General features: G+C 39.7%; 7 protein-coding genes across 13 annotated transcripts in view; 1 reads left to right on the forward strand and 6 right to left on the reverse strand.

Moving 5' to 3' along the window:
- Positions 1-16,007, forward strand: part of LOC130696249 (uncharacterized) — a 33,810-nt gene extending 17,803 nt beyond the window's left edge. The window contains exon 13 of the mRNA XM_059495203.1: positions 15,998-16,007. The gene's annotated coding sequence lies outside the window, so the exon portion shown is untranslated. The remainder of the gene's footprint in view (positions 1-15,997) is intronic.
- Positions 45-2,130, reverse strand: LOC130696267 (membrane-bound transcription factor site-2 protease-like). 2 transcript variants are annotated; one of them, XM_057519356.2, is made up of 6 exons: positions 1,963-2,130; positions 1,800-1,906; positions 1,351-1,727; positions 1,147-1,276; positions 938-1,054; positions 45-851 (listed from the first exon to the last, which is right to left on the reverse strand). In XM_057519356.2, the coding sequence occupies exons 2-6, from the start codon at positions 1,872-1,874 to the stop codon at positions 99-101; spliced, it is 1,452 nt and encodes a 483-aa protein (XP_057375339.1). In that variant the 5' UTR covers positions 1,875-1,906; positions 1,963-2,130; the 3' UTR covers positions 45-98. The 2 variants fall into 2 exon arrangements, with proteins under 2 accessions (XP_057375339.1, XP_057375338.1); XM_057519355.2 differs by having other exon boundaries at positions 1,800-2,130.
- LOC130696247 (paired amphipathic helix protein Sin3b-like) lies at positions 2,462-10,390 on the reverse strand. Of its 4 annotated transcripts, none has more exons than XM_057519333.2 (11): positions 10,174-10,390; positions 7,807-7,999; positions 7,398-7,739; positions 7,143-7,303; positions 6,965-7,085; positions 6,675-6,891; positions 6,136-6,581; positions 5,508-6,042; positions 3,364-5,439; positions 3,077-3,231; positions 2,462-3,011 (listed from the first exon to the last, which is right to left on the reverse strand). In XM_057519333.2, exons 2-11 carry the CDS (start codon positions 7,963-7,965, stop codon positions 2,775-2,777), a joined length of 4,449 nt encoding a protein of 1,482 aa, XP_057375316.1. In that variant the 5' UTR covers positions 7,966-7,999; positions 10,174-10,390; the 3' UTR covers positions 2,462-2,774. The 4 variants fall into 4 exon arrangements, with proteins under 4 accessions (XP_057375316.1, XP_057375312.1, XP_057375314.1 ...); XM_057519329.2 differs by having other exon boundaries at positions 7,807-8,002; XM_057519331.2 differs by lacking the exon at positions 10,174-10,390 and adding an exon at positions 9,102-9,522.
- Positions 10,487-11,369, reverse strand: LOC130696287 (AP-3 complex subunit sigma-2-like). The gene is made up of 4 exons (XM_057519379.2): positions 11,227-11,369; positions 11,076-11,167; positions 10,840-11,023; positions 10,487-10,783 (listed from the first exon to the last, which is right to left on the reverse strand). The coding sequence occupies exons 1-4, from the start codon at positions 11,293-11,295 to the stop codon at positions 10,559-10,561; spliced, it is 570 nt and encodes a 189-aa protein (XP_057375362.1). The 5' UTR covers positions 11,296-11,369; the 3' UTR covers positions 10,487-10,558.
- LOC130696296 (small ribosomal subunit protein eS27) lies at positions 11,729-12,869 on the reverse strand. The gene is made up of 4 exons (XM_057519388.2): positions 12,746-12,869; positions 12,390-12,498; positions 11,976-12,086; positions 11,729-11,852 (listed from the first exon to the last, which is right to left on the reverse strand). The coding sequence occupies exons 1-4, from the start codon at positions 12,749-12,751 to the stop codon at positions 11,824-11,826; spliced, it is 255 nt and encodes an 84-aa protein (XP_057375371.1). The 5' UTR covers positions 12,752-12,869; the 3' UTR covers positions 11,729-11,823.
- On the reverse strand, positions 13,547-16,914 carry LOC130696298 (ralA-binding protein 1-like). Of its 3 annotated transcripts, none has more exons than XM_059495206.1 (11): positions 16,698-16,914; positions 16,563-16,637; positions 15,833-16,324; positions 15,661-15,777; positions 15,457-15,601; positions 15,220-15,397; positions 15,006-15,136; positions 14,650-14,806; positions 14,008-14,591; positions 13,835-13,937; positions 13,547-13,767 (listed from the first exon to the last, which is right to left on the reverse strand). In XM_059495206.1, the coding sequence occupies exons 2-11, from the start codon at positions 16,633-16,635 to the stop codon at positions 13,636-13,638; spliced, it is 2,112 nt and encodes a 703-aa protein (XP_059351189.1). In that variant the 5' UTR covers positions 16,636-16,637; positions 16,698-16,914; the 3' UTR covers positions 13,547-13,635. The 3 variants fall into 3 exon arrangements, with proteins under 3 accessions (XP_059351189.1, XP_057375373.1, XP_059351190.1); XM_057519390.2 differs by having other exon boundaries at positions 16,539-16,637; XM_059495207.1 differs by lacking the exon at positions 16,563-16,637 and having other exon boundaries at positions 16,878-16,912.
- Positions 16,915-17,132: 218 nt separating this feature from the next.
- On the reverse strand, positions 17,133-19,558 carry LOC130696301 (cell division cycle protein 20 homolog). The gene is made up of 8 exons (XM_057519394.2): positions 19,420-19,558; positions 19,180-19,333; positions 18,768-19,089; positions 18,596-18,701; positions 18,155-18,531; positions 17,972-18,096; positions 17,664-17,913; positions 17,133-17,596 (listed from the first exon to the last, which is right to left on the reverse strand). Coding segments are annotated over exons 1-8 (1,536 nt in total). The 5' UTR covers positions 19,421-19,558; the 3' UTR covers positions 17,133-17,395.
- Between the last annotated feature and the right edge of the window lie 2,090 nt (positions 19,559-21,648).

Consider the following 21,648-nt stretch of genomic DNA (forward strand, 5'->3'; position numbering starts at 1 on the left):
GGCAACATTTTAAAATGTTTTTGTGCCTTAACCAGAGATTAGCTTCACTGAAATATGTATTTTAATGTAGGATACAGGGATTTTTGAAACTTGAATTATTACAAAAACATTGAAAGCAAACTAAACGCAATATTGATAATCACAAGAGAAGTTCCAGAGAAAATAAGGGCGCGCTGAGCTTGCCGTTTCATAGAAACATTTTCGCAACCTTTAAATACCACTTCTGTAAGTGCTCCCACAATATGCTGACCATCCATATAAATGCAAGGAACAACATTTAAGACAGCCAAACCAGCGGAGAAAGAAAACAAATACCACATTAAGTGGTATAACACATTAACATAGTTAGGACCAATAAATGTCCTGGGTACGTAGTTTGATACAATAACAGATCGATAAATTTCGTCAGGATTGCCTACAAAAATTATGGAGGCGGCATTCTTTCGCTGGATTAGTATTAGCCTTGAGGAATCAGCTTCGTTTTCTAATTCTGACTGAAATGATGGACTAAGGCACGTTTGGTTTTGGGAGCAATCTTTATGATTGGAACACCAAGCTGTGGATAATTCTGAAACTTCCCTTGCTCTCAAGCAGTGCTGATTTGAGATTAAATCAGATGACGAAAGGAAGCACAAATGTGACTGACTTAATTCTGAGTTATTGCAGCAGCCTAATTGATCATTTGCTACGACATCGGAAAGATATGCGTTATTAACACAGAAACCTGACGAAGATGCATGTAAAATAGCCGCCAAACATTGCTTCCAAGTCTTGTCCTCTGTAACACGACAACTATTGACACCTGTCAATTGATCTCCAATTTGAAAATCGTGATATCCACCTACCGAATACTAAAAATTTAAAGAGCGCAAATTAAGTTCAATTTAACGAAGGAAAAAACAAAAAGCTATGATTGATATTTTGTTGTGCAACGCACCCCATCTAAGTTGAGAACAGAAACTCCGGCCCCGGTTTGAAATAAGGGCATCAGCAAGATAGGCAGAGATGTCACAATTAAAAACGCAACTATCGATAAAACAATGTTGTGCCAAATCTGCAAATATAAAAATGATAGGTTCACTGTGTTAATACCTTTTAAACAAAGAAGATGTAGTGATACTAGAGGTTTTTTTAAAGGAATAGTACCCCAGCACAGTAGATCTTCAGTTGCTTCCATGGAGGAAGGCTAGTAACATCCTTTGTTGGCAACTCAACAAATGCAGCAGGAACAACAAGCCAAACAATAAGGCCAAAACTTATCAGCGGGATCTGCTCGCTGAAGGTAGAAAGAGTTAATGTTACAATGCATACACAAAACCAGTTTAACTATTACAAAGGAGATTGTAATACCTCACAGCAGCTAAGGCATGACCTATCTCATGAACAACTGTGCATACTAAGAGTGTAATTAAATAGTATGGTAAATCAGTTGAGGGTAAATTGACTCCTGGAACAACAGGTTGAAGTATGGCTTCGTGATTCTCATGTTGTCTTATATTTTCAAAACTTACAACTGCTGTGCTGGCCAACAGGATCAATGAAGGAATGCAAAGCAAAATTGTAATCATTGTTCCAAGACTATACCACCAGCTCAGTTTATATTTTTTCCTTGTTGCCCAGTTGCTAATTTTTTTATTAAACAGTGATGTAGTCCATCGTAAACTCATAAAATCAATTTGAACAGGAGCCATAGACAGAAAGTTCTTGTATCTTTGTGAATTATTTCCCTGTGAGAAGTAAAACGAAAAATGAGCAAAATAAATGATTGGAGAAAAGATAGTAGGTTCATGTTTTTTTACCTTCAGGCATCTATCAGAGCAATATATGAATATGTGTACAAGGATAACAAACCCAAATACATTTGTAACTTCCATCCTTTCAAGCCGAGGTTTAAATTAAGCCAAAACTTAAGAGAAATATTCGGTGAAATTCAATCGAGTCTATACAATACTGTTTCAGTACCTATTTATTGCTAAACTTGGTCTTCTTGGACTACAGGTAAAATTGTTTTTATCACTTTAAGAACCTTATTTAACTGGTGTATGCAATGCCAACTATGACTGGATTTATGAACATACAGTGCTATATATACGAAAAACGAATATTCCACAATTACAGGTTGTCTACCCAAACTTCGCTTTCTTGGCAACAGTCGACAATAATTATTGTTGGTTTGTAGCAGACTTCATTCGAATTCGTTTCAGCGGGTGCTGCTTGTGCCTTCAGTCACCCATGTTTAGTACCAAAACAGCATGCGTGATGGCATTGCAGCATAAATGAAAATGAGTGTGCTCAAAATGAACTTCAGCAAACCAGTTGGTATACTACCTTTTATCGAGCCAAAAGTATAATAGCAAACGACCACAGGTCTGATGACGGCAGTTACGCCTACAACTTTCCAAAAACAGTGTAAAGATCGAAACACTGGATCGAATTTATTTAACAATCTAACATGGTATGGTCATGGACATAAGATCTTTATTGTCTTGATTTGTTTGTTGGTTTTTTTTTTCGTTCACATCGTCCACTTACAATTGTTTAAAAAATCATACACACAGATGGGGGAAAACACGGGCGGTGAACCCAGTAGTAGAAAGGAGTTTAGAAACAACGAGTTGCAGTGTTGGACAAGAGAGTATAACAATTCTCCTTTATCTATCATTGTTTAAAAATAGGCAGAGCGATTAATTCAATCAAATGGCATCGGAGAGATGATTGATTCGATTGCAACTTTGCAAGTAATAGGGACAGACAAGATTCCTTTAGATAGTCACTCAACTCTTGTCGTAGTCGACACGATACTTTATGAGCGTCCCAAAAGGAGCACGCTTGTCAACATGATTTACAAGTTTGACAGTTCTGCTGTCTGCCTTCAGTTCCAAGTGGTCACCTTTGCCCAGAAGCCAGTTTGCCGTCGCCTTTTCGGCATCTGCCGTCACATGAGCTGCCGACCAGCGTTCACGCCAAACTAGAAAGTGTTTTCTCATCCGTAGCGTTACTGCTTTGTGGCACTGTGAAACAAAACGTAGTTAGTTTGAAGCGTTTGGACTAAACAAGCTCTTTAACAATGAGTTACTTGTTTGGCTCGGGTGAACGCATGTCTCTTGTACAATACACTCTCGCTATTGGCCACAAAAACCATTTGATATGAATTGACGTTGAACACACAGTGAGCATCCTCGCTTAATGTAACGTCCTTCTGTGTAGTGTCGTCCGCGTCCACAGGAGTGTCTAAGGAAACGCAAAATAAGAAACATAAAATATGCAAACAAGCTTACAAATAGATGCCACAACGGGCATGCCTATTGCCTTAATTGGCCTCAAACATTAACAAAATTGAGGAAATATATATTATTTAAATACCGGAATTCTTAGAACGTGACGCTTTAACGGAGCCATCTTTCCGTCGCCGCCTTTCCCATTGTTTCAGATTTCTTTGTAGGAAAACTGGTTTTCTTACGCGGGAATGGGCTGCGCTCAATGATGGATCTGTATTTTTTCGCCTGGCTTTCTCCGACATAACTTGATCCATGCGATCTGAAACGTATCCTTCGACGTAATTTGACCAGTTACGCACATCTTGCAATGGCGGGTTATCTCCTGAGCAACTTGAGTGAGTGTCGGTGTCGAGCATTTCAATGGCGATTGTGGTTTCTTCATTTTTGTGCCATAAAACAATTCTAAAAAGATTTTCGTCAGCTAACAACTGCTCCATTCTTCGCTGATAAGACATTTCAGCTGCAGATTGCTTGCCTTCGTCATTTGATCCATCCTCAGTCAGCAGACCCTTCGATGAACCTTTAAGACCATGCTCTTCCAGAAATATTTCGGTACACTGCAAGCACGTCTGATCGGTGACCAAATGACCCAGCTGACGAACGGCGTTGGCGATGACTTTATCAAGAGTAAACGCAGAGTAAGCATGGATGCCAAACATCTCACGAAGCGAATCTTCAAATTGCAGTGCCTCGATGTTGCCGTCCAACAGATTCTTCACCATCGAAAGGAAGTGTGAGTAGTACTGATCAATCTCGACTTCGGCCTTCGGTTTGAGTCGAAGTGCTACAGCCACACTGTCGTTTTCCCTGTGGCGACCGTTTGAGCGAGAACGAGACTTGGCAATCTCTTCTTTTTCCTCTTGAAGAAGGATGGATGCACGATCCCCAATCTTGGTGAGTCGTTCACATAAAATGTGATGCAAGCGGAGGAAGACATACCAGTGACTGTTGGCCAGGAAGAGCGTGTACTCGTCGTCCATTGAGGCTAACATTGCTAAGGCCGGAACCTTCGTATTTCCGCGACCGCCATTTGTCATTTTGCTGCTCTTTCGTTTCTCCCTCTTCGTAGCTGTGTCGTGTTCATGTGAATCTTTATCTTCCGCATCGTCGTCATCATCATTTTCTCTTTCGTCTTCGCTAAGTTCCTGGCGAGGATGACGGAAAAGATCGGGCACCGTATGTCTCAATAGTGTTTTTATGCGTCGTTTGTCTTCTTTAGTAATTCCAGTTTGGCGTTTGGCATGATGAATCAGGAGATCTGCTGCGTCGTCCAGCACCTTCCGTCGTGACTTATAAGCCAACTTAAGATGAGGCCCATTGCTCACATTAGTTGAACGACCCATATCCGTCTTGTTGGCGTTCTCTTCGTTACGCTCTTCAAAGATAGTCTCAATTTCGTTGATAAGCGCCTTAGAGCGTAGCGCCTTTACGTCATTTTGCTTGAAATTAGTTCCTAGATGGTCGAGGCTCTTGAGATAATACTTTTCATTCTGATCACGCCATATTTTGTTGAACCCTTTCTGAGCTTCGCGCCACTCTTCTTCCTTAGCTTTCATGCGGCGCAGCACAACCGGAATTGCCACCTGAGGACTTCGCTTCAACCCTTCGATGATCTCGGTGGCTTTGTCTCCGTAAATACGCCGAATAGCTCTGATGTGGATGGTTGGAGAAGATCCGCCAAGACAGTCATCCAATTTGAAGCGGTTTGCTTCTTCAGCATTCATTCGGTGATTCAGTTTCTTCATAACACCTTCTAGGACGCGGATTGTGCTCATGTGAGTCTCTAGCACAATATCCAACTCGTAGCGTTCATCTTCCGTCCGGTAAATGTATTCTTCGTATTGCGTCTTGCGTGAGCTGACAAAAGTTGAATCTTCACTGGACCACGTGGGAAAACTAACCCACGTCTCGTTTAGCACCTCTTTGCACAGAGGCGTTCGTCCGGAGCACTTCGGGGGTTCGTAGCTCTTAGGTAGTGCGCAATAAGATGTGCCGAGGCGCTTGCACGTAGAGTAATCAATCTCCATGGCTTGCATGTCGTGGTCCCGCGATTCCTTTCCATCCTTGGTTGAAGGGTACATTTCGCGTTCCATCCGCGAACGAATTAAACTGATGGGTTGAGCTTCAACATGAGCCAGGTAGCCCCCTACGCCTGTTCCTTCTATGATAACAAGAAGACGCCGTTAACTTACAGAAACACACTTTTCATTTGAGAACGAAAATGCTAACCTTTAAGTCCGAGGAAGTCTTTAAACCACTTGAGCAGATCGGGATGGCGACTAAGGAAGGGGGTAGTGATTTGGAGCAATTCCATTTTGCTAATAATTTCTTGGTTATACATGACCAAGCAGCGAAGGAAGTTTTCGTAAACGTCACGGGACCGACAAGCTACGCGCCGAACTTTGTCGAAGAAGGCCAATTCGCTCATGGTACCAAACTTTCCAACGTCGGCAATCGAATGATCTTTTCCACTACCAGGATCTAGTCGAGGCTTTTTCTTCGGTATCAGATTCATACCGACGGCCGGAGATGATACAATTGGGGGAGGCGCCGGCCGTTTAAGTGGTGCTTTCGCCGGCGGTGCCACTGCCGATCCAGTTAAATTACCGCTTGCTATAGCCGGAGGTTTAGATGGCTCTGTAACAGGGCTGGGCTTCTTGGTCTGTCCCGTTGGGATGGCTGGTAGAGTAACCGGTACCAAGCTACTACCACAATTACCTCCGCGCGTTACATTAGTAGCATCAGGTAAAAATTGGCCAAATTCCTAAAAATCGATAAAACAAAACATGGAGTCTCAATAGGCAAATTTCAGGCCAAAAAAAAACAGTAATAGCGGAATTGGAATAAAATAAACTACCTGTAAGAGGTCTTCTTGATTTTGAAAGAGTTGAGCGACTTTAGCATAGACTTCAGCTTCAGTCAAGGTAGGCCGATAGTTTAATGGGCTAACGAGGCCTTCTTTCAAAGACCGCTGTTCCTTTTGATACGTATGCAGTATCTCAAGGAACTGTTTATAGATATCAGGTTGGCCCTGGAAGCGGTTTTTAATCTTGTTGACGTAATTAATGGCATGATTAAATTCAACTGGTTGCGACGCATTTGGGACTCCAAATGCAGCACTGACTACAGCAGCTGCACCCTGCGACGAGCTATTGGCATATCCATGGGCTGCGGAACCTAATTGAGGACTCGATGAAGACGATTCCTTCTGTTGAGAACTCAAACTGTATGTAGGAGCTGCTGTCGAAATGGATCCGGTACTTGATATGGGGGAAGTTCCTGCTGTTTTAGCTGCAGATACAACTAACAAAAAAAATATATTAGTTAATGAAATTGTATTTTTAATAATTCGACGAGCCTGACGTGTTCGAAAATAGTAAAGTTTTTTTTTTTTACCTTCTTTGACAGGAACGGATGCTGCTGGAACCTGCTGGATTGGCGGAGCGACAGTTAACTGAGGAACGGTAGTTATGCTGACTTGTTGGATTGGTGGCGTGCTCCGAGCAGCCATGTCAAGTTGTTGGGTGGTGGTAGTCGTTATTGGTATTGGACCATGTGTAATATGGTGTATGTGAGCAGGGACACCCAGACTGCCTGGCACACTAACAGAAACCTATATATATATATACATAAACGCAAACACAGTTTAATAAAGGTTTAAGCATTATTATTTCGAAGATAATAACCTGCTCGGCTTGAACTTCTATCTTGTACCCAGGAGGAAGGAAGGTGTTAAACCCCACAATGAGCTCCGGATGTCCACGGAATAACGAAGAAACACGTGCAATAACACCGGGTGTATCGATACTATAGAAAAAAAATTTTCCACTCACGAAAACTAGATTTTTTAAAATACCAGCTTACCTCTGAGATTTAAATTCCTTCATGATGTCAAGGAAATCATTATAAACCTGAGGTTGATTGCCAAATTTGTATTTGACCTGATCCAAATATGAAAGGGCATCTTCCACTTTCAAACGCTGAAACTGCTGCGCTCCTGGGCCGTGAGGACCAGCCGTCATTTGCTATTGAGTAAAACAAAAAAAGATGTTGAAATGGAAATGCCAAAAAATAACAGGAATCCATTATAATACATAACAAAAAAGGCCAAGCTCTTACCTGGAATGCCTGTTGCATAGAGCTCTGTTGCTGTTGCTGTGTCTGCTGCTGGGCTGTCGACTGAATTGATATTGGAGGTGATCCAGCTGGGGCTGTAGCAATAGCCAAACTATGACGAGCTTGTTGATGAGCAAGTGACTGATGGAAGATGTGTTGTTGCTGTGCCACCACTTGTGACACACCACCAGTATTGGATGGGGCTTTTGTTGTTTGGATAGCAGTAGAGAATGGCACTGGTGGACTGGTGCCTAAAGGACCAATAGTGACAGTGGTACTGCCATTCGCTGCTGCCACAAATCCACTGGTACTAAACGTGGCCATACTTGCTGCTATAGAAGGCTCCTAATAAAAACCCAAAAGGTTAACGGAAGGTGAACATTGAAAGCAGACTACTCAAAAGGTTGTGTACCTGCAATTGATTTGCAGTATTCCTCAAGTCCCCAGCTAGTACAGCATTCACCATAGGAGGCGTAGGAGAGATCCGGCCAGACTGGATTGATCCACCTAATGGTCGTGCTACTGACTCAACGGCAGAGGGTAAATGTATGGAATCTTCGTTGCGTTTCATTTTCAATCCAGCTGTAGGACATCGCTTAGATGACCTACTGATGATGAACAGCGATCACAAATTAGTAAGTAATAGACTTCACGAAATACCACTAAAATCATTTTAGTTCACATCAGACTGGATATTTTTACGGAGTAGCGTCTGTTGCTGAAAGGGTGGATCGATTATTCAACTAACCCTGTGTCTTTCTCCTTAGTGCTCAACGCAAAAATATCGATCTCCCGGCCTTTCCCGCCCAAAGATAAGACAACATTGCTGCCGGACAAAGGAAATCACTTATAAGCAGACACCATTCACGCCACGCAGTTTTTCAGGCTTGTAAATAAAGCTCCACAGGAAAAGGCACTTATTCATAGGAAGTCGACAACTCAAGGAAAACCGAAAGAACCATCGCAGGATTCTGAATTATTTCCAGAAATAGTGTGTGGGAGACCGGGGTCTCCATTTGTTAAGTCGGGCAACGCTGCGGTCCTACAAAAACCGTTCTGCAACCCGCCCCTTCTAGAACAGCCATGCACCTATCAATAGACACAGCCTATTTAAAAAAAAATTCCAGTGCTCAACAACTCTTTAAGAACGATTTATGCCTCCATTGGCTATTGTTTCCTAATACATTGTCCAATGTTTTTAACGGTGTACGCTATACGACAAAACAAGTCAGAAATAAAAGAGTGGCGTAATCGTTGAAGCAAGCATGTCGGAGGAGCTTCGACAATAATCCGTCGATAGGGGACCGACTCCATATTGGGGAATTTCGAAGAGAGACGCACAGCTTCAGAACAGCTGTGTAGCGGTTCCGAACCGATTCCTTTTTGGCTCATCGAAAGGCGAAAAAGAGCGGTCTGCGCTTCACTTTAGCCAAGCAATGGGCACAGGAATGCCGTGCACAACACACGTCATATAATTTAATAAGAAACAATTTTCTGCTACATTACCACATAAAAGACAACACTTCATCTACAAAACGGGTTCTTTTTTTAAATTACATGTTTGTATATCGGATTCGCATTAAGTTTGAGATGAAATATTTTTTTTGGATCAGGACATCCAAGATTAAAAATCGAGCATCGGTCTTGAATTTAACTAGCTTGCTTCTAATCGCAAACAGTAAGGAACGTAAGATCAAAGAAGGTCACCTTTAAGGAGTGTAAGTCCTTGGTAAATGTCCATGTGAAGAACTTGAAAACTGGAGATCGAAAGTTACAGCCAACGATGATGCTCAAACTGTGTTTTGCTTTAACCAAAAGTACTAAAAGAGAAACTATGGTCGTCGTTTTCCCTTTTCTTTTCAGCTAGGGTAGTTCCAATAAACTTGATTTTGCCGAAGTACAAATAACGGCTAGGTCACGTGAAGTTTTTTTTAAAGGTTTTTTCTCTTAACTCAATAAACGTTCACGAACAAATGGCGTTCACTTTCTTCATGAATCTCCCACTACTGCACAGAGAGAAGCAAACATGTACACACGTCGTCTAAGACTTCAAACAACTATGTGACGACGACCCAGAAGGCTTTTTACTGTAGTGCCTCATTGAAAGAGTGACTCGAATTTGCTAGCGTCTGAAAGTTCCAACACTACCCATCAAGCCAGATACGGTGCGACTAAAGGCAAACGCAACAATCGACCGAGAACGAACAAAATTTTTAAATTAAGATAACACTAAATCGCTGTCCTTAGGGGAATTGTGATTAAATGCCCTATTTCAAAATGTGGGAAAAGGTTTTTTACGAACGGAAATTTTTCAAAATAAAAATAAAAAATAAATCTTGTGAATGTAAACGGGCTATACGGATAGCTGGCAATGCTGCACTTTCGGGATGCAGTAAAACGGGGGTTGGGTGTTGTTTGGAGAAAGAAAGACAGAGGGGGTAGAGAGTGGGCCTGCTCTCACAAGGTCCGGAAACGGGTAGCCTGGAGGTAAGAACAGAATGATGGGGTTGGGTAAAGGGGACACAATCATCAGCTGTGTTGCCACGCTCAAACAGCCGAGTTCGATCCGTGAAGAGTAGCCAACATATACATACAGCCATATATCCAATAGTTAGCGTCAAAATTGAAACTCATTTTACTTCTATAATGTGAGGCTCTTATGATGTAAACATTTCTTGCCCTTAACTGTCAGATAAAGATCTTTTGTGCTTACAAGATCCTGTAAATGCCGTAAAATGTACGACACACTATTTAGTACATGAATAACGAGTGAACTTACCGAAAGTGACAAAATGTTGATAGTAATCTATTGAGAGGGCAAGATTACTCAAGCATGCAGCATGTTCGTCAAGTGCAAAAAACTTTTTTAAAATTCACCAACAAGAGTAAAACACGCTAGTTGTTTAAGGGAAGAACAGAGGCATCACCTCGCCAGACGACGAATGATGGCGGCGAAATGGGAAAATACAGCAGAAGGCGCTGTGTGAAAGCGGGAAGGTTTAAACCATAGATACATGGCCATCTGTTGTACAGTTCGAGAAGCAACCTTAGTAAATGAATATTAAAATAGCCAAATAAACAAATAAAATATGTCAAAACGATTGTTGTGCATCTTATTGTATTTCGCACAGAATATTTTGAATCATACATTAAGAGCTATTACATTAGAATTTCAGGTCTTTTATAGCTTGGGGTAGATCTGGTAGTTTAATATCCTTAATCTGTTGAGGAATGTTTGGTAAATTAGGAAGATTTACATTTTTAAGGCTAATAAGCCCTGCTTCGGATTTTTCCAATTTATTCTGATCCTCTATTCGACTAAGAATTTCAGACATGTTAGTCTCTAGAACCATTCCACCCATTACTAATTCATTCAAGATGTAATGAACCTAGAATATAAAACAATGTACAATCATAACAGGATAAAGTAAAAAGATAATAATACCTTATCAACATGGAAGATCAGATCCAATTCACAAACATTTTCAAAGCAGCGATCCAAAGTTTCAACAAATACTTGAATCAGATCTAATATCCCCAATTCTGATTCTGAGGAGTCAACACAGAACACAAAATACAATGTGGCATAGTGCCTATATATCAGTTTATAATCAGATCCTCCTATCAAACTGAAATAAAAACTTAGAAATTATGTCACATCAAACACAAAACTACGTGTACCTTCCGCCTTCAAGAAAATTGCAGACATTATCATCACGCTTGCTGACAAGCTGAAAGGTTTCACGAACTATTTGCTGCTGCATATCTTCATTCTGTAAAGTAACATCACTTATATCCTTTTCTGTAACACAAATGTTAAATACAAGCTTACAAAATACTGGTAGAATTTTGATAAACGGGGCTTGCCATGATTATTGAAAACAAGTATAGCTTTAATCATCTTCCGGATTTGATTACAAATGAACAACAGAAGCTGTCAAAGTCAGACGACAATTTTCAACGACACCTAGCGGATAGATGTATAAACATAAATAAATTTAAGCCCGTATTTCGACAAAAAAAACTGGGTACAATTACAATAAAAAAACTTGAGTATAATTACAAAATTTAAGGGGCGGCAATTTGGCTTCTGTGAAGAAACTAAACACATTTTCAGATGTGACGGTTATGTATGGGTTTCAGACTTCAGCCTGATTAATATCCTTAAGTTTAGCTAATCACTTATTCAAAGACCATATAAATTGAACTATTAGCCTGTGCCAGTTTTTAAAAAATGAGGAATCTTACTTCTAACACTCAAGATATGACATTTTTGCAATCAACATCAATTTAGGTAATGATGTAGAATCATTTTGATAATAATTAGAATCAAATTAGCCTTGACAATGCATCTTGTATTCACTCTTTACATAAGCATGGTATCTCAGATGAAATAATCAGGTGCAGCCAGGCCAATCTGCTTTTACTTTCAATGTTGTTTCCTGCGGAAAGAACAGCCTATTGGGAAGTAAGATATTTGTCTTAGATAAAAATATCAAACAGACTATAAAACAGAATAAAACCATAGCAAAAAATGAACACTGTCTGAATTGTAAATGAAACAAATAATTAAAATATTACCCTCAGTCAGCCTGGCTCTTCCACCAGTTGGTTGACACAACACAGCTGAGCAGCCAGCACACACTACCACTGTCTGGGCATGGGAGAAAACTGTGGTGATCTTGTAACAACCTGTAAACAAATTTATCAAAAGAATGAATAAACATACTAACACAACTAGAGCAAGTTAGAGCAACAGAAAGTATGCTCAAAAGAAAAATCATTAAGAAGTGACTTAAAATGATATTTATAAAGGCTAATTTTAGGAATTTCTCATAACTGCTTTGGCATTTCATCTACTCAGTTCTGGCAAGAATTTCCTTACCATCTAAGAATTCAGCTTTCAATTATTCCATACAAGAATGAATTGGACTTCTATATGCATAGCAGTGAACTTATAACAATCTAGAAGTGCAAACAAATTTAGAAACATACCAGGGCACTTGACATCCATGAAGTAACTGTTGGGATGTTGAACCAATCGTTTAAGTTTGTGCCTCCTGCGCTCCTCCTCAGGAGTTGGGTGCAATAAGTCGCGTGCGAGCTGAAAACGGTAAAAAAATTTGATTTAATGTACAAAATATATGGTCTACAAGTTAAGATTTTTCTCAAGAAAAATGGCCGCCATGAGGCAACATGCATAGGACACATGGTTAATAGAAATATAAAACAAAGAGTATACAAAAATTAACGCAAACTTTTTCAGTAAACCCAAATATTACATCAGGATGAGAGAACCACTATTAAATCTGAAGTATCGATTAAACTATAACTTATTCAGTAAGACTCACGGGCATCTTGTTAAGGAGCTCTCTGCCGGCTACACGTTTATGGAAAGAAAGTAGTCAGATACGATGAAGCAACGAACGAAAGAAAATGGCCGCTAGAAGAAGTCAATACAAAAACTAATTTCAATGTTTGAAATCATAATACAATGACGAATAAGACAAAATTATATAAATAATTGATACGACCAGTTTTACTCGTCTTTCAAATGAATAGTTTTTTCAAACGAATTTTCATAAATGAAAATTATTTAATTAGTAGCTTCTTACTTGACTAAAAGAGTTAATGCCACCTGGTGCCCGAAAAGGGTTTCAAAGTAGGAGAGGATGGAAAAACAAACAAATTCATCAGCAAATTTAGCAAATCTTTTTACGCAGTAACAAGCATTCCAAGAAGTGAAATTTCTTTGTTTTATTGTTTAATTACATTTCGAATCAGAAAAACATATTGAATTTTTGTAAGTGAATCCAAATATGGAGCGAAATCGAAAGAAAACTGACCACTACGTCCGCCTTTAATGAATTATAGGGTGGTGGGTTTACTCTATTTTGTTTCCATCCGGCAACCCTATATGCAATACATGGCGGTCGCAGTACAGAAGCGAACTCATGACGCGGATGCATTTACAATTTCACATCAATAAGATAATACAGATAAACAGATACCTAAGCCCGAAAACTGAGGACACCAGATGGCCAGTCCTCAGTACCCCTAAATGTCAAATAAAAAATACGCAGACGCCAATAATCTTCTGTACTTCTAAACACGTTGCCGTGTTGAAAAATCAGAGCCTATATAAGCATTAGTTAAGTTTACTTAATTGATTTATTTTTATAACAGTAACACAAGCGGCTTTTCAATAACTATATGGCGAACGTTCAGATCAAGCAAAAATTTAAGCAATTATTCCATTAGCTCCCACAATTGGTAATTTTGTCTTTTCTTCTCGTAATCGCAACTGGGCTCTGAATTTCAAACAAGCCTCTCCGATTTCTTCAATTTGGCTCTGCAGTAACATGTTCTGTTCCTAAAAAAAAGGTTAAACGATAACATTTACAAAGTATTTAGCATTCCTTTGGTCATCGAGTTACTACCTCCAATTGACGATTTTCACGGAGCACTTCTGCCAAAAGCTGTTCTTGTTCTTCTTCGCCTACATCTAGTCCGTCGTCGTCCTCAGAACTGTCAGTCCACGAACTACATATAAAAATGAAAAATGATAGTTCGGAAAAACATTTAGAAAAAAACAATTGCTATGTGCTATTACGTAGTTGTATCTGCCAACAGTTCTTGCAATCGCTCTATCGACTTGCGCTCCTTTTCGATTGCTTCTGAAAGTTTTTCTATAATCTTCTCTCGTTCATGGTTTTCAATCATTAAAAGAAGTTCCATTTCTTCTTCCTTTGTTAACGGCGTTTCAGTTTCCGGCGCATTCCATCCCGTGTTTTGATCAGATGATGCTGATTCTGCCGAATGACCAGTAATTTCAATAACAGTAACGTGGCACGCATTTTCTGTTGAATTCTTGGGTGGCGGCTCTTGAATGCTTTCATCAACTACTTCAGCACTGGGTGACTCGCCTTTTGATACTTCTTCATCCTGCTCCATTATATCTCTATCGCTTCTCAACTCAGGATTGGGGACCTGGTCAGCTGGTTCAGAAAGAACTTTAACGGGAAGAGCCAATTCCAACCTTAGCTCAACATCATGTCCACTAGGCCCCACATCTGGCAAAGTTGCTGGTTTTGGAGTTTCAGAAACTGTGTTTTGGACCACAGCAGCCATAGGAGCTGTAGAAGTGGGTGCCTGCAGTTTCAGTTGTCTCTTAAGCTGCGTAACGATGCGCTGTGCCTAGAAGAAAGCATTTTAGAACTAAAATCATTTAGAAAAGTGTCAGGTTGAGTCTTACTTCCCATAGTTGTTCTTCTCGATGTTTCGCCACAGATCCAACACTCATCTCACAATGGATTTGGGCAAGCAACGATTCTTGTTTCTTGAGTTCAATTGTCATAGCATCGAACTCGTCGGGTAAACTGACTCCAACGCCAGATAGAGGTGGAATGTACCTAAAAATTAATGGGTGGTAAAATAAAACAAACGAATAAATCCAACAGCCTTTCAAAACCCAAGCGGATGATCCGCCCACTTCCTATATAATTGATATCCTGCCAACATCTTTTAACAAGTCAGTAAGGCTACTGCTTTAAGAGTGGATGGTATAGAAAATATATTTAGAGTTGTGTTGCGTAATAACATGTAAATTACCTTATTATTTGAGTGCCAGCAAAAAGCGAACGACTATATGCGAAGAGACACCCCAGGACACGATGAGTCAAATTTAATGTTGGGCAAAGTACAATACTAAGATTTTGCACGTTCATTTTGTTAAATCGCTCCTGGAAAGCATACAGACACGTTATCGACGTAGAAAAAGTGAGGCATTATTTTTAATATTTTTTTTTTTGTTAAATCTTTCTACCTTTTCTATCACATGATCCATGAGCACCATCAACCAAGATAACAGTGTTCTATTGTATACAGGTAATTGCCGAATAAGACTGCTAAAGGTCTCCTCTTGAAGTTGGCTATCTTTGATAGATGAGGCATCCTCGAATTTGGATAAAAGCTCGTTACTTAAAATATTATCAGGCAGTTCCCTACAAACGGAATAAAATGGTGTTGATGGCATTCAACGAAAAACTATAACATGATATACCGCAAGTATTGCTTCAGAAGGCTTGCTACGATCGGCGGGTCAACATCTTTTAGCACTACGTTTTCGCGGTTGTTGTATGCTCGTCGGAGTTCAACTACGCGAGTTTTGAGTCCAGAACTTCGAAAAATTCCTTCTTGTTGCAATCCTGAATCAGGCAGGTGAAAAAGTAAATCCTAAATAGGCTATGAGGGAATAGAAATTTACCATAATCTTCTATGTAGTCAATGCAACAGCGAACTACAACAGGCAAATCTATTCCGTCATGAGAACCACTTCTTTGAATGGCTAACTCTAAGGGCACGCCAAAAACAGGCAAGTCATCTAAAAACAAAGCTTTGAAATCTAGTGAAACAAATTATGACAGAAACAATGCTACCTTCAAGGGATGTGTGGGGTTTGGTTTTTTTCATTTTATCTTTGATTTTTAATTTGTTCTTAATATCTTTGCTTTTTACATCCTTTTCCTTGTCTTTGACTTTAGTCTCTTTCTCCTTCACCTTGGTTTCTTTCTCTTTTTCTTTTTTATCTTTCTTTTTGTCAGTTTTTTCCACCTTGCTTGTTTCTTCTCTCAATTCTTTTGGAGAAATGTCACTTTCTTTGGATAATTTCCTATCTTTCTCTTTTTTCTTTTCTTTTTCTTCATCTTTGCTCTTCTTTTCCTTGCGACTGGAGAACTTGAAGGAACGCTTCTTCCCCTTAAAAGGACTCTTTACTTCCATTTCTGATTCTTCTGGAGAACTCTCGCCTTCTAATGCAGCATAACCTTTGTCTTTGTCCTTCTTTTTGTCTTTGTCTTTGTCTTCCTTATCTTTTTTCTTTACTCCAAGCTTACCTTCTTTGATCTTGCCAGGTTTTTCTTCAAAATCACCTGTTGAACACATTACAAAAATTTCAAATGAATTCTATTGACATACGAAGCAAAATGAAATAGAGAAAGTAGACCACCAAAACCAGATACGCTTACAACAGAAAAAAATCAATTAGGTATTCTATAACAAACAAAAAATTAATAAATCTCCTTGTGCATGCAAATAGGTGGGAAAAATAAAAAGCATATCTTCAGCCTGCATATAGCTACTCACGGTCACTCTCTCCACTCTCCTTACTCGATTCACCTTCCCCTGTAACTGTTTCCAATGTGTACAAACCCGAGGTATCTGCACCCAAGTTGATCTCCATAGCTGAGTTAAAATAATTTACCAAACCTCAACCAATATGTCACAGATATATACTGCCTGCACCGATAATGTCAGTTGTTCTCGCCTAGTTGCACATATTGAGAGCTCACCACATCATAATAAATAAAATATACAAAACGCCCACCCAAGGTAACCAAATAATAAGCTGCACAAGATGAAGCCGCTCTTACAGGTAGACTACTGTGTAAATTGAAGCATTAAATACTGATGTTTATTATTTACTTCCTGTCATACCACAGAGACCTATCAGGGATGTGCATCAGTTATCGCATCGATTGTTCATTAATCGATAGTTCTCCGATATGAAATATTCTTCGATTGTTCAATTCCAACTGAGTAAAAATACATGCAAGTAGGAACGTAGCCTTAATGCTTGTAATTTTATATCAATAACAAACTAACTTTACCAAGTACGTATTCAAATGTTTTCGAGACACATTGACCTGGTGACCTCGCAGTTGTTTATTAGTATGCTCATTAATTTTTAGGAAGGAATTTGATGTGTATTCTTTCAAATTCAAACTCTGTTCAAGTGGTTATAAAAATACAAATTATGGCAAAATATTATCATAAAAACACTAAAAACTATAAAAATTGAGCGTTAAAAGGCAAATTTGATTCATTTGGCAGGAAAACTGTCAAAGATTCTCGTCTAATGATATATTAGATCGTAGATACGGGGTTAAAAATCCTAGCATGCGGATGAGGAATGCGCGTAATAAAAGCGTCGTTTGATAAAGTCAGCGGAAATTGGACATGGCGTCAAGTGCAGACCGCGGCTCATTCCTGCGGCCAGTTGTTCCTTTCTTTTTGTTTGGGTCACTTTGAAAACAGTTCCACAACCGAAGTGTTTCATCAGCTCCGGCGCTCATCACAGCCGTTTCACCAGGTGACATGGCCAAGTGCAAAATGCGTTCGTCGTGGCCGGTCAGTTCTGCAACCTGTTACAGAACAATTATATTAAAACTAGTGGACGGTTTGGCAACAAAAATAATAAAGCGCGATAACCTTTGCCTTTGTCGGATACTTCCAAATTTGCAAAGTGTGGTTCGGAAAACCGTGAGATGAGATTATTTCCTGATATTCGGAGTTCCAGAAGATACCCGAAACCTGGCTTTTGGTGTCAATGGTGTCTACGCAGTCTCCAACGTTCATGTTCCAGAACTTGATGGAGCGATCGTTGGTACCACCGCCAGTAGCTAGCAATCTATTTTGCCAGGGACACCATGCCATTCCTTTAACTGCCGCTTGGTGCTGACTACGAAAGGAAACATTTATAGAAACGGAATGATAAACCGATAATAGGCATTCTATACTTAAATACGTGAAGAGGGGTGTTTCGTGTAATTTGACCACTGGTACCCTCCCAGACATGGACGAGGTTGTCATTGCCACCGCTCGCAAGGAATCTGTGGTCGCCGGACCATTTTAGTGAACAGACCTTTTGTTCGAAAAATACAGTTAAAGTTGGCTTCAAAGGTACACATCGAATGGCATACCTCTTGCGTGTGACCTTCTAAGGAAGCAACTAAATGCTGTGGGATTCGTACGTCATGGTGGAAGATTAGACCACTTCGCGAGCCGCTAGAAAGAACATGTTCATTCCATGCTAGGACGCCAATACGTGCAGCATGGCCGGCCATTGTGCGTAACCTTCTTTGTTGCTGGATATCCCACAGTTCAACGCAGCCAGTGTTGAGACCGATCGCCAAATAGCTCCCATCCTGAGTGAATTGGACTGAGGATACATAATTGTCATCGCCTTCACACTCCATCAATTCCTGAATATCGCCTGAAGCGGCATTCCAAAGGTAGACCTGTTTATCTAATGCGACGCTTATAAAATTTGTCTGGGACCAGTCCAAGAGGTTGAGATCTAGAAAGAAAAGAAAATTACCAACATCATAAAACGAAGATGTTACTGGTATATTAATACTCACAGTAATCATTCATCATCGCAGGAGCATCAAGAACACGATCAGCAGTGTTTGGGATGAACCTGGTACTAGGTTTCTTCTGCGTAGATGAGGATGCCGAATATAGTGCCTGCAAAAACAAAACAAAAAAACATTCAATAATGGCTAATTCTTATCATTTCTACATGACTTGTACTTTTTGATGATTAATGTAAGCCTCCTGTGGCTTTGGAATTTGAGCAGTTTGGTAGGAAAGAACACGGTCACCAGAAGAATCTTCTGAAGTCAATTTGTGGTGAGCAGCCTCAAAGTCAGTGGTGCTTCTAGAAGGCACCATTCTGTCACCAAGTATGTTTTGTGTCTTACGAACAACACCACCCACTCCTGGGCTCTTCCAACTATTAGGCTTTCCAAGGGTAGGTCCTTGTGTCATTTTAGGGGTTTTATTGTTGAATGAAGTATCTGTTCGTCTAGGGGTTTTTGTAGCTACACTTTGTGAGTTTGTGGAACAGTTCAAACTACAGTTAAAGAAGAAAACTTTTGGTGAAGCAATCACAAACTAATTTTAAATATAGGTAGAGAAACTATATAAATATGTGTCATCATACCTCATGTTAATACTGCCATTACAGAGGGATTTTCCCAATTTGGTTGACTGGTCATTTTTGGAAATTTGATTTTCTTTCTTACTAGACATCAAATTTACTTCACTAATATTCATAGTGATGGCTCGCAATCTGTTTTCAATGGAGAACTGAGCCACTAAACGAGAAATGCGTAAAGAACATAAGGATTTTTTTTTCATCAACACACTTCAAAATCTAATTTTAAACTTAACTCGATCTTACTTGTCAGATATATATGATAAAGTAACTGCAGAGTGCATGTACCAAATGCTTGTCGTGTAATGAAGTAACCGTTTTCGAAAGCCCTTTAAGAAGCAAATTTTAAAATAAACTATAGCGTTGCCAATTCGCATAGAATAGAATTCTAGAGCAACTAGAAATTTGGCCGGTAGATGGCGATAGCAATAAAATTTCAAGCCCGACTAAATAAGCCCGACTTTTCTTGGTCGGGCTTAAAATATTTTGCTACAAAAACTGACACTCCCTGCTACCGCCATCTACCGGTCGGTAGATGGTGACAGTAACCGAAACAAATGCCAGCAAAAAGCAAACGAATGCCAAAGGTGAGACATGCTGGAAAAGCTTGATACGAATGTGTAGGCGTAGTTTTGGAATTCCGAGGTGCTAGCCGGCTGTTTGGTAAAACTTCAGTTAAATTTGGTTTCAATTCAATATGTTTTACTTATTATTTGTGTGATTACGCAAAGGATTGCGCCATCCAGGCAATGTGGATATTCTGCCATATACATGATAAACCTAGGATTCTTCGTCAACATGCAAGATGTTACCCCCTGGTGATGCTTTTCCGCTGAGTTTGTTTAGTTTTCTAATTTAATCGTCAATGTCGTATTAGCAAACTACTGTTGACAGAAAAGCTGATACATTGGGACAACAGTTACGGCAAGTGTGATGAATAAATCACCATAGATCAGTTGCCTTGCCTTCCCAATTGCAACAAAGACAAATCCTGGAGTCAAAAACATTAAAAGATGGTACTATTTTAATTATTTTAATTGATATATCGCTAAGTGCTGATATGTGTGTAGAACGTGCTGGAATTCATGTCATCCTGGAGAGGACTAAAAAAAAAGAGCTGTATCCATGAAACAGCTCATTAGTCACGTCCCAAATGAATGCCTGCGTCAGCCAGCAATCTTTCAATGGCTAACAAGCATTTAATGGTTTTGAAAATCGTGGTTTGCACACCCTGAGGCGACATTCCTAAATCCCCCTGTCAAAAGATTTGAATGCAACAATTTTTATTCTGAACTGATACCTACCAAATTCTTTTTCCATAAAATGAGGTGATATGAGGTTATAATGGAAATTGCTGTCAAGACTGCCGAGACCAGGTACATTGTTTACCTTAACGTTTAGTGATCAAAACAACCAACTTTGTAACCTTTCTGTTTTTTATGGTGCATGGAACGTCCAACCGGAAAGCCCATGGAAGATCTCTGTGGCCAACACGAAGGGTTCTTCCAAACTTTCGTATTCAAGTTTTGGTTATGGTGATCATTTGCAACTGCATAGCCTTTTAGAAGCTCCTGCCAGGAATCTACAGGAATATGGCAGATGATGAATTATGTACCATGTAAGCTATATCAATAAGAATGTTTTATGCTTATCTATGTTTTATTTTCTTAATTTAGATTAATAGCAATAGTGAACCTGCGAAGGTTTCTGGTTGGGATGTGAGGACGAAAAGTTATAATAATTTGAAGTACGGAATTGAATTTCCCTCCATCAGTCGCCTGTGTATTCCTGCGTATTATGGTATTAATTATTTAAAAATTGAAGTGCATATCTGGGCTCCCTTCCTTTCCGTAGCCCCGTTTCCCCTTGACTCATAATAAGCCCGTAGGGGGTCATGCCCCTACTGTACGGTATATTAAAAAAAACATATACCGAGGTTTGGAGGGCTCTGGCCGGAAAGGGGACGTGGGGGTCCTCATGGTCCGATGATGGGTTCACGGAGGGCTGTGTCGCTACCCACAAATCCGAACTAAAGGCTAATCGCTCCTGTAAAAATGTTCCATATCTTCGGCTCTTCTTCCGGTTTCTCTTAGCCAAACACCGGGTAATCTCCCCGCTGGGTCAACCAAGGCAGTGTCTCCCCCTGCCTTAGTTGACGGCAACTTTTGAAAGGGCTATTGTGCCTTTTAAAAGTTGCAAAACAATTGAATTGTGCAGAGAATTTTTTTTTTGTCTATCGAAAAAGTATTTTTAATGCTATTATTTTGCATTCACAGAATTTAACGGGGGATCAAATCAAGTCTGGAAGTGTTACAGGATGGAAGAGTCAGCCTACAGATGAAAAAACACTGAGAGTGCATTACCGTTAAGGTGTGAGGTAAATTAATAGAGTAATGCAAATTGCCTAATGAGAAGTACCATCTTGTGTTAATGAATCCAGTACAACAGCAATCCTTTATAGTTCTGTCACAGCTA

The sequence above is a fragment of the Daphnia carinata genome, chromosome 5 (assembly GCF_022539665.2).
Source record: "Daphnia carinata strain CSIRO-1 chromosome 5, CSIRO_AGI_Dcar_HiC_V3, whole genome shotgun sequence".
Taxonomy (NCBI): domain Eukaryota; kingdom Metazoa; phylum Arthropoda; class Branchiopoda; order Diplostraca; family Daphniidae; genus Daphnia; species Daphnia carinata.

Excerpts from the sequence above, each read along its gene's own strand:
- LOC130696298 (XM_057519390.2), bottom strand. The coding sequence starts at position 16,635 with ATGGAGATCAACTTGGGTGCAGATACCTCGGGTTTGTACACATTGGAA. Across the intron at positions 16,325-16,538 it reads GGAGAGTGGAGAGAGTGACC|GTGATTTTGAAGAAAAACCT; the intron begins GTGAGTAGCTAT and ends TGTGTTCAACAG. Across the intron at positions 15,778-15,832 it reads ACCCCACACATCCCTTGAAG|ATGACTTGCCTGTTTTTGGC; the intron begins GTAGCATTGTTT and ends CTTTGTTTTTAG.
- LOC130696267 (XM_057519356.2), bottom strand. The coding sequence starts at position 1,874 with ATGGAAGTTACAAATGTATTTGGGTTTGTTATCCTTGTACACATATTC. Across the intron at positions 1,277-1,350 it reads CATGCCTTAGCTGCTGTGAG|CGAGCAGATCCCGCTGATAA; the intron begins GTATTACAATCT and ends TTCTACCTTCAG. Across the intron at positions 852-937 it reads CTGTTCTCAACTTAGATGGG|TATTCGGTAGGTGGATATCA; the intron begins GTGCGTTGCACA and ends TTAAATTTTTAG.
- LOC130696296 (XM_057519388.2), bottom strand. Across the intron at positions 12,087-12,389 it reads CATGGATGTCAAGTGCCCTG|GTTGTTACAAGATCACCACA; the intron begins GTATGTTTCTAA and ends ATTTGTTTACAG. Across the intron at positions 11,853-11,975 it reads AAGAGCCAGGCTGACTGAGG|GCTGTTCTTTCCGCAGGAAA; the intron begins GTAATATTTTAA and ends ACTTCCCAATAG.
- LOC130696247 (XM_057519333.2), bottom strand. The coding sequence starts at position 7,965 with ATGAAACGCAACGAAGATTCCATACATTTACCCTCTGCCGTTGAGTCA. Across the intron at positions 7,740-7,806 it reads ATACTGCAAATCAATTGCAG|GAGCCTTCTATAGCAGCAAG; the intron begins GTACACAACCTT and ends GGTTTTTATTAG. Across the intron at positions 3,232-3,363 it reads GTCACGTTCTAAGAATTCCG|ACACTCCTGTGGACGCGGAC; the intron begins GTATTTAAATAA and ends GCGTTTCCTTAG.
- LOC130696301 (XM_057519394.2), bottom strand. Across the intron at positions 19,090-19,179 it reads AATGGCAGTATTAACATGAG|TTTGAACTGTTCCACAAACT; the intron begins GTATGATGACAC and ends CTTTAACTGTAG. Across the intron at positions 18,702-18,767 it reads CTTACATTAATCATCAAAAA|GCACTATATTCGGCATCCTC; the intron begins GTACAAGTCATG and ends TTGTTTTTGCAG.
- LOC130696287 (XM_057519379.2), bottom strand. The coding sequence starts at position 11,295 with ATGATTAAAGCTATACTTGTTTTCAATAATCATGGCAAGCCCCGTTTA. Across the intron at positions 11,024-11,075 it reads AATTTTCTTGAAGGCGGAAG|TTTGATAGGAGGATCTGATT; the intron begins GTACACGTAGTT and ends TTTTTATTTCAG. Across the intron at positions 10,784-10,839 it reads TGATCTTCCATGTTGATAAG|GTTCATTACATCTTGAATGA; the intron begins GTATTATTATCT and ends TTTATATTCTAG.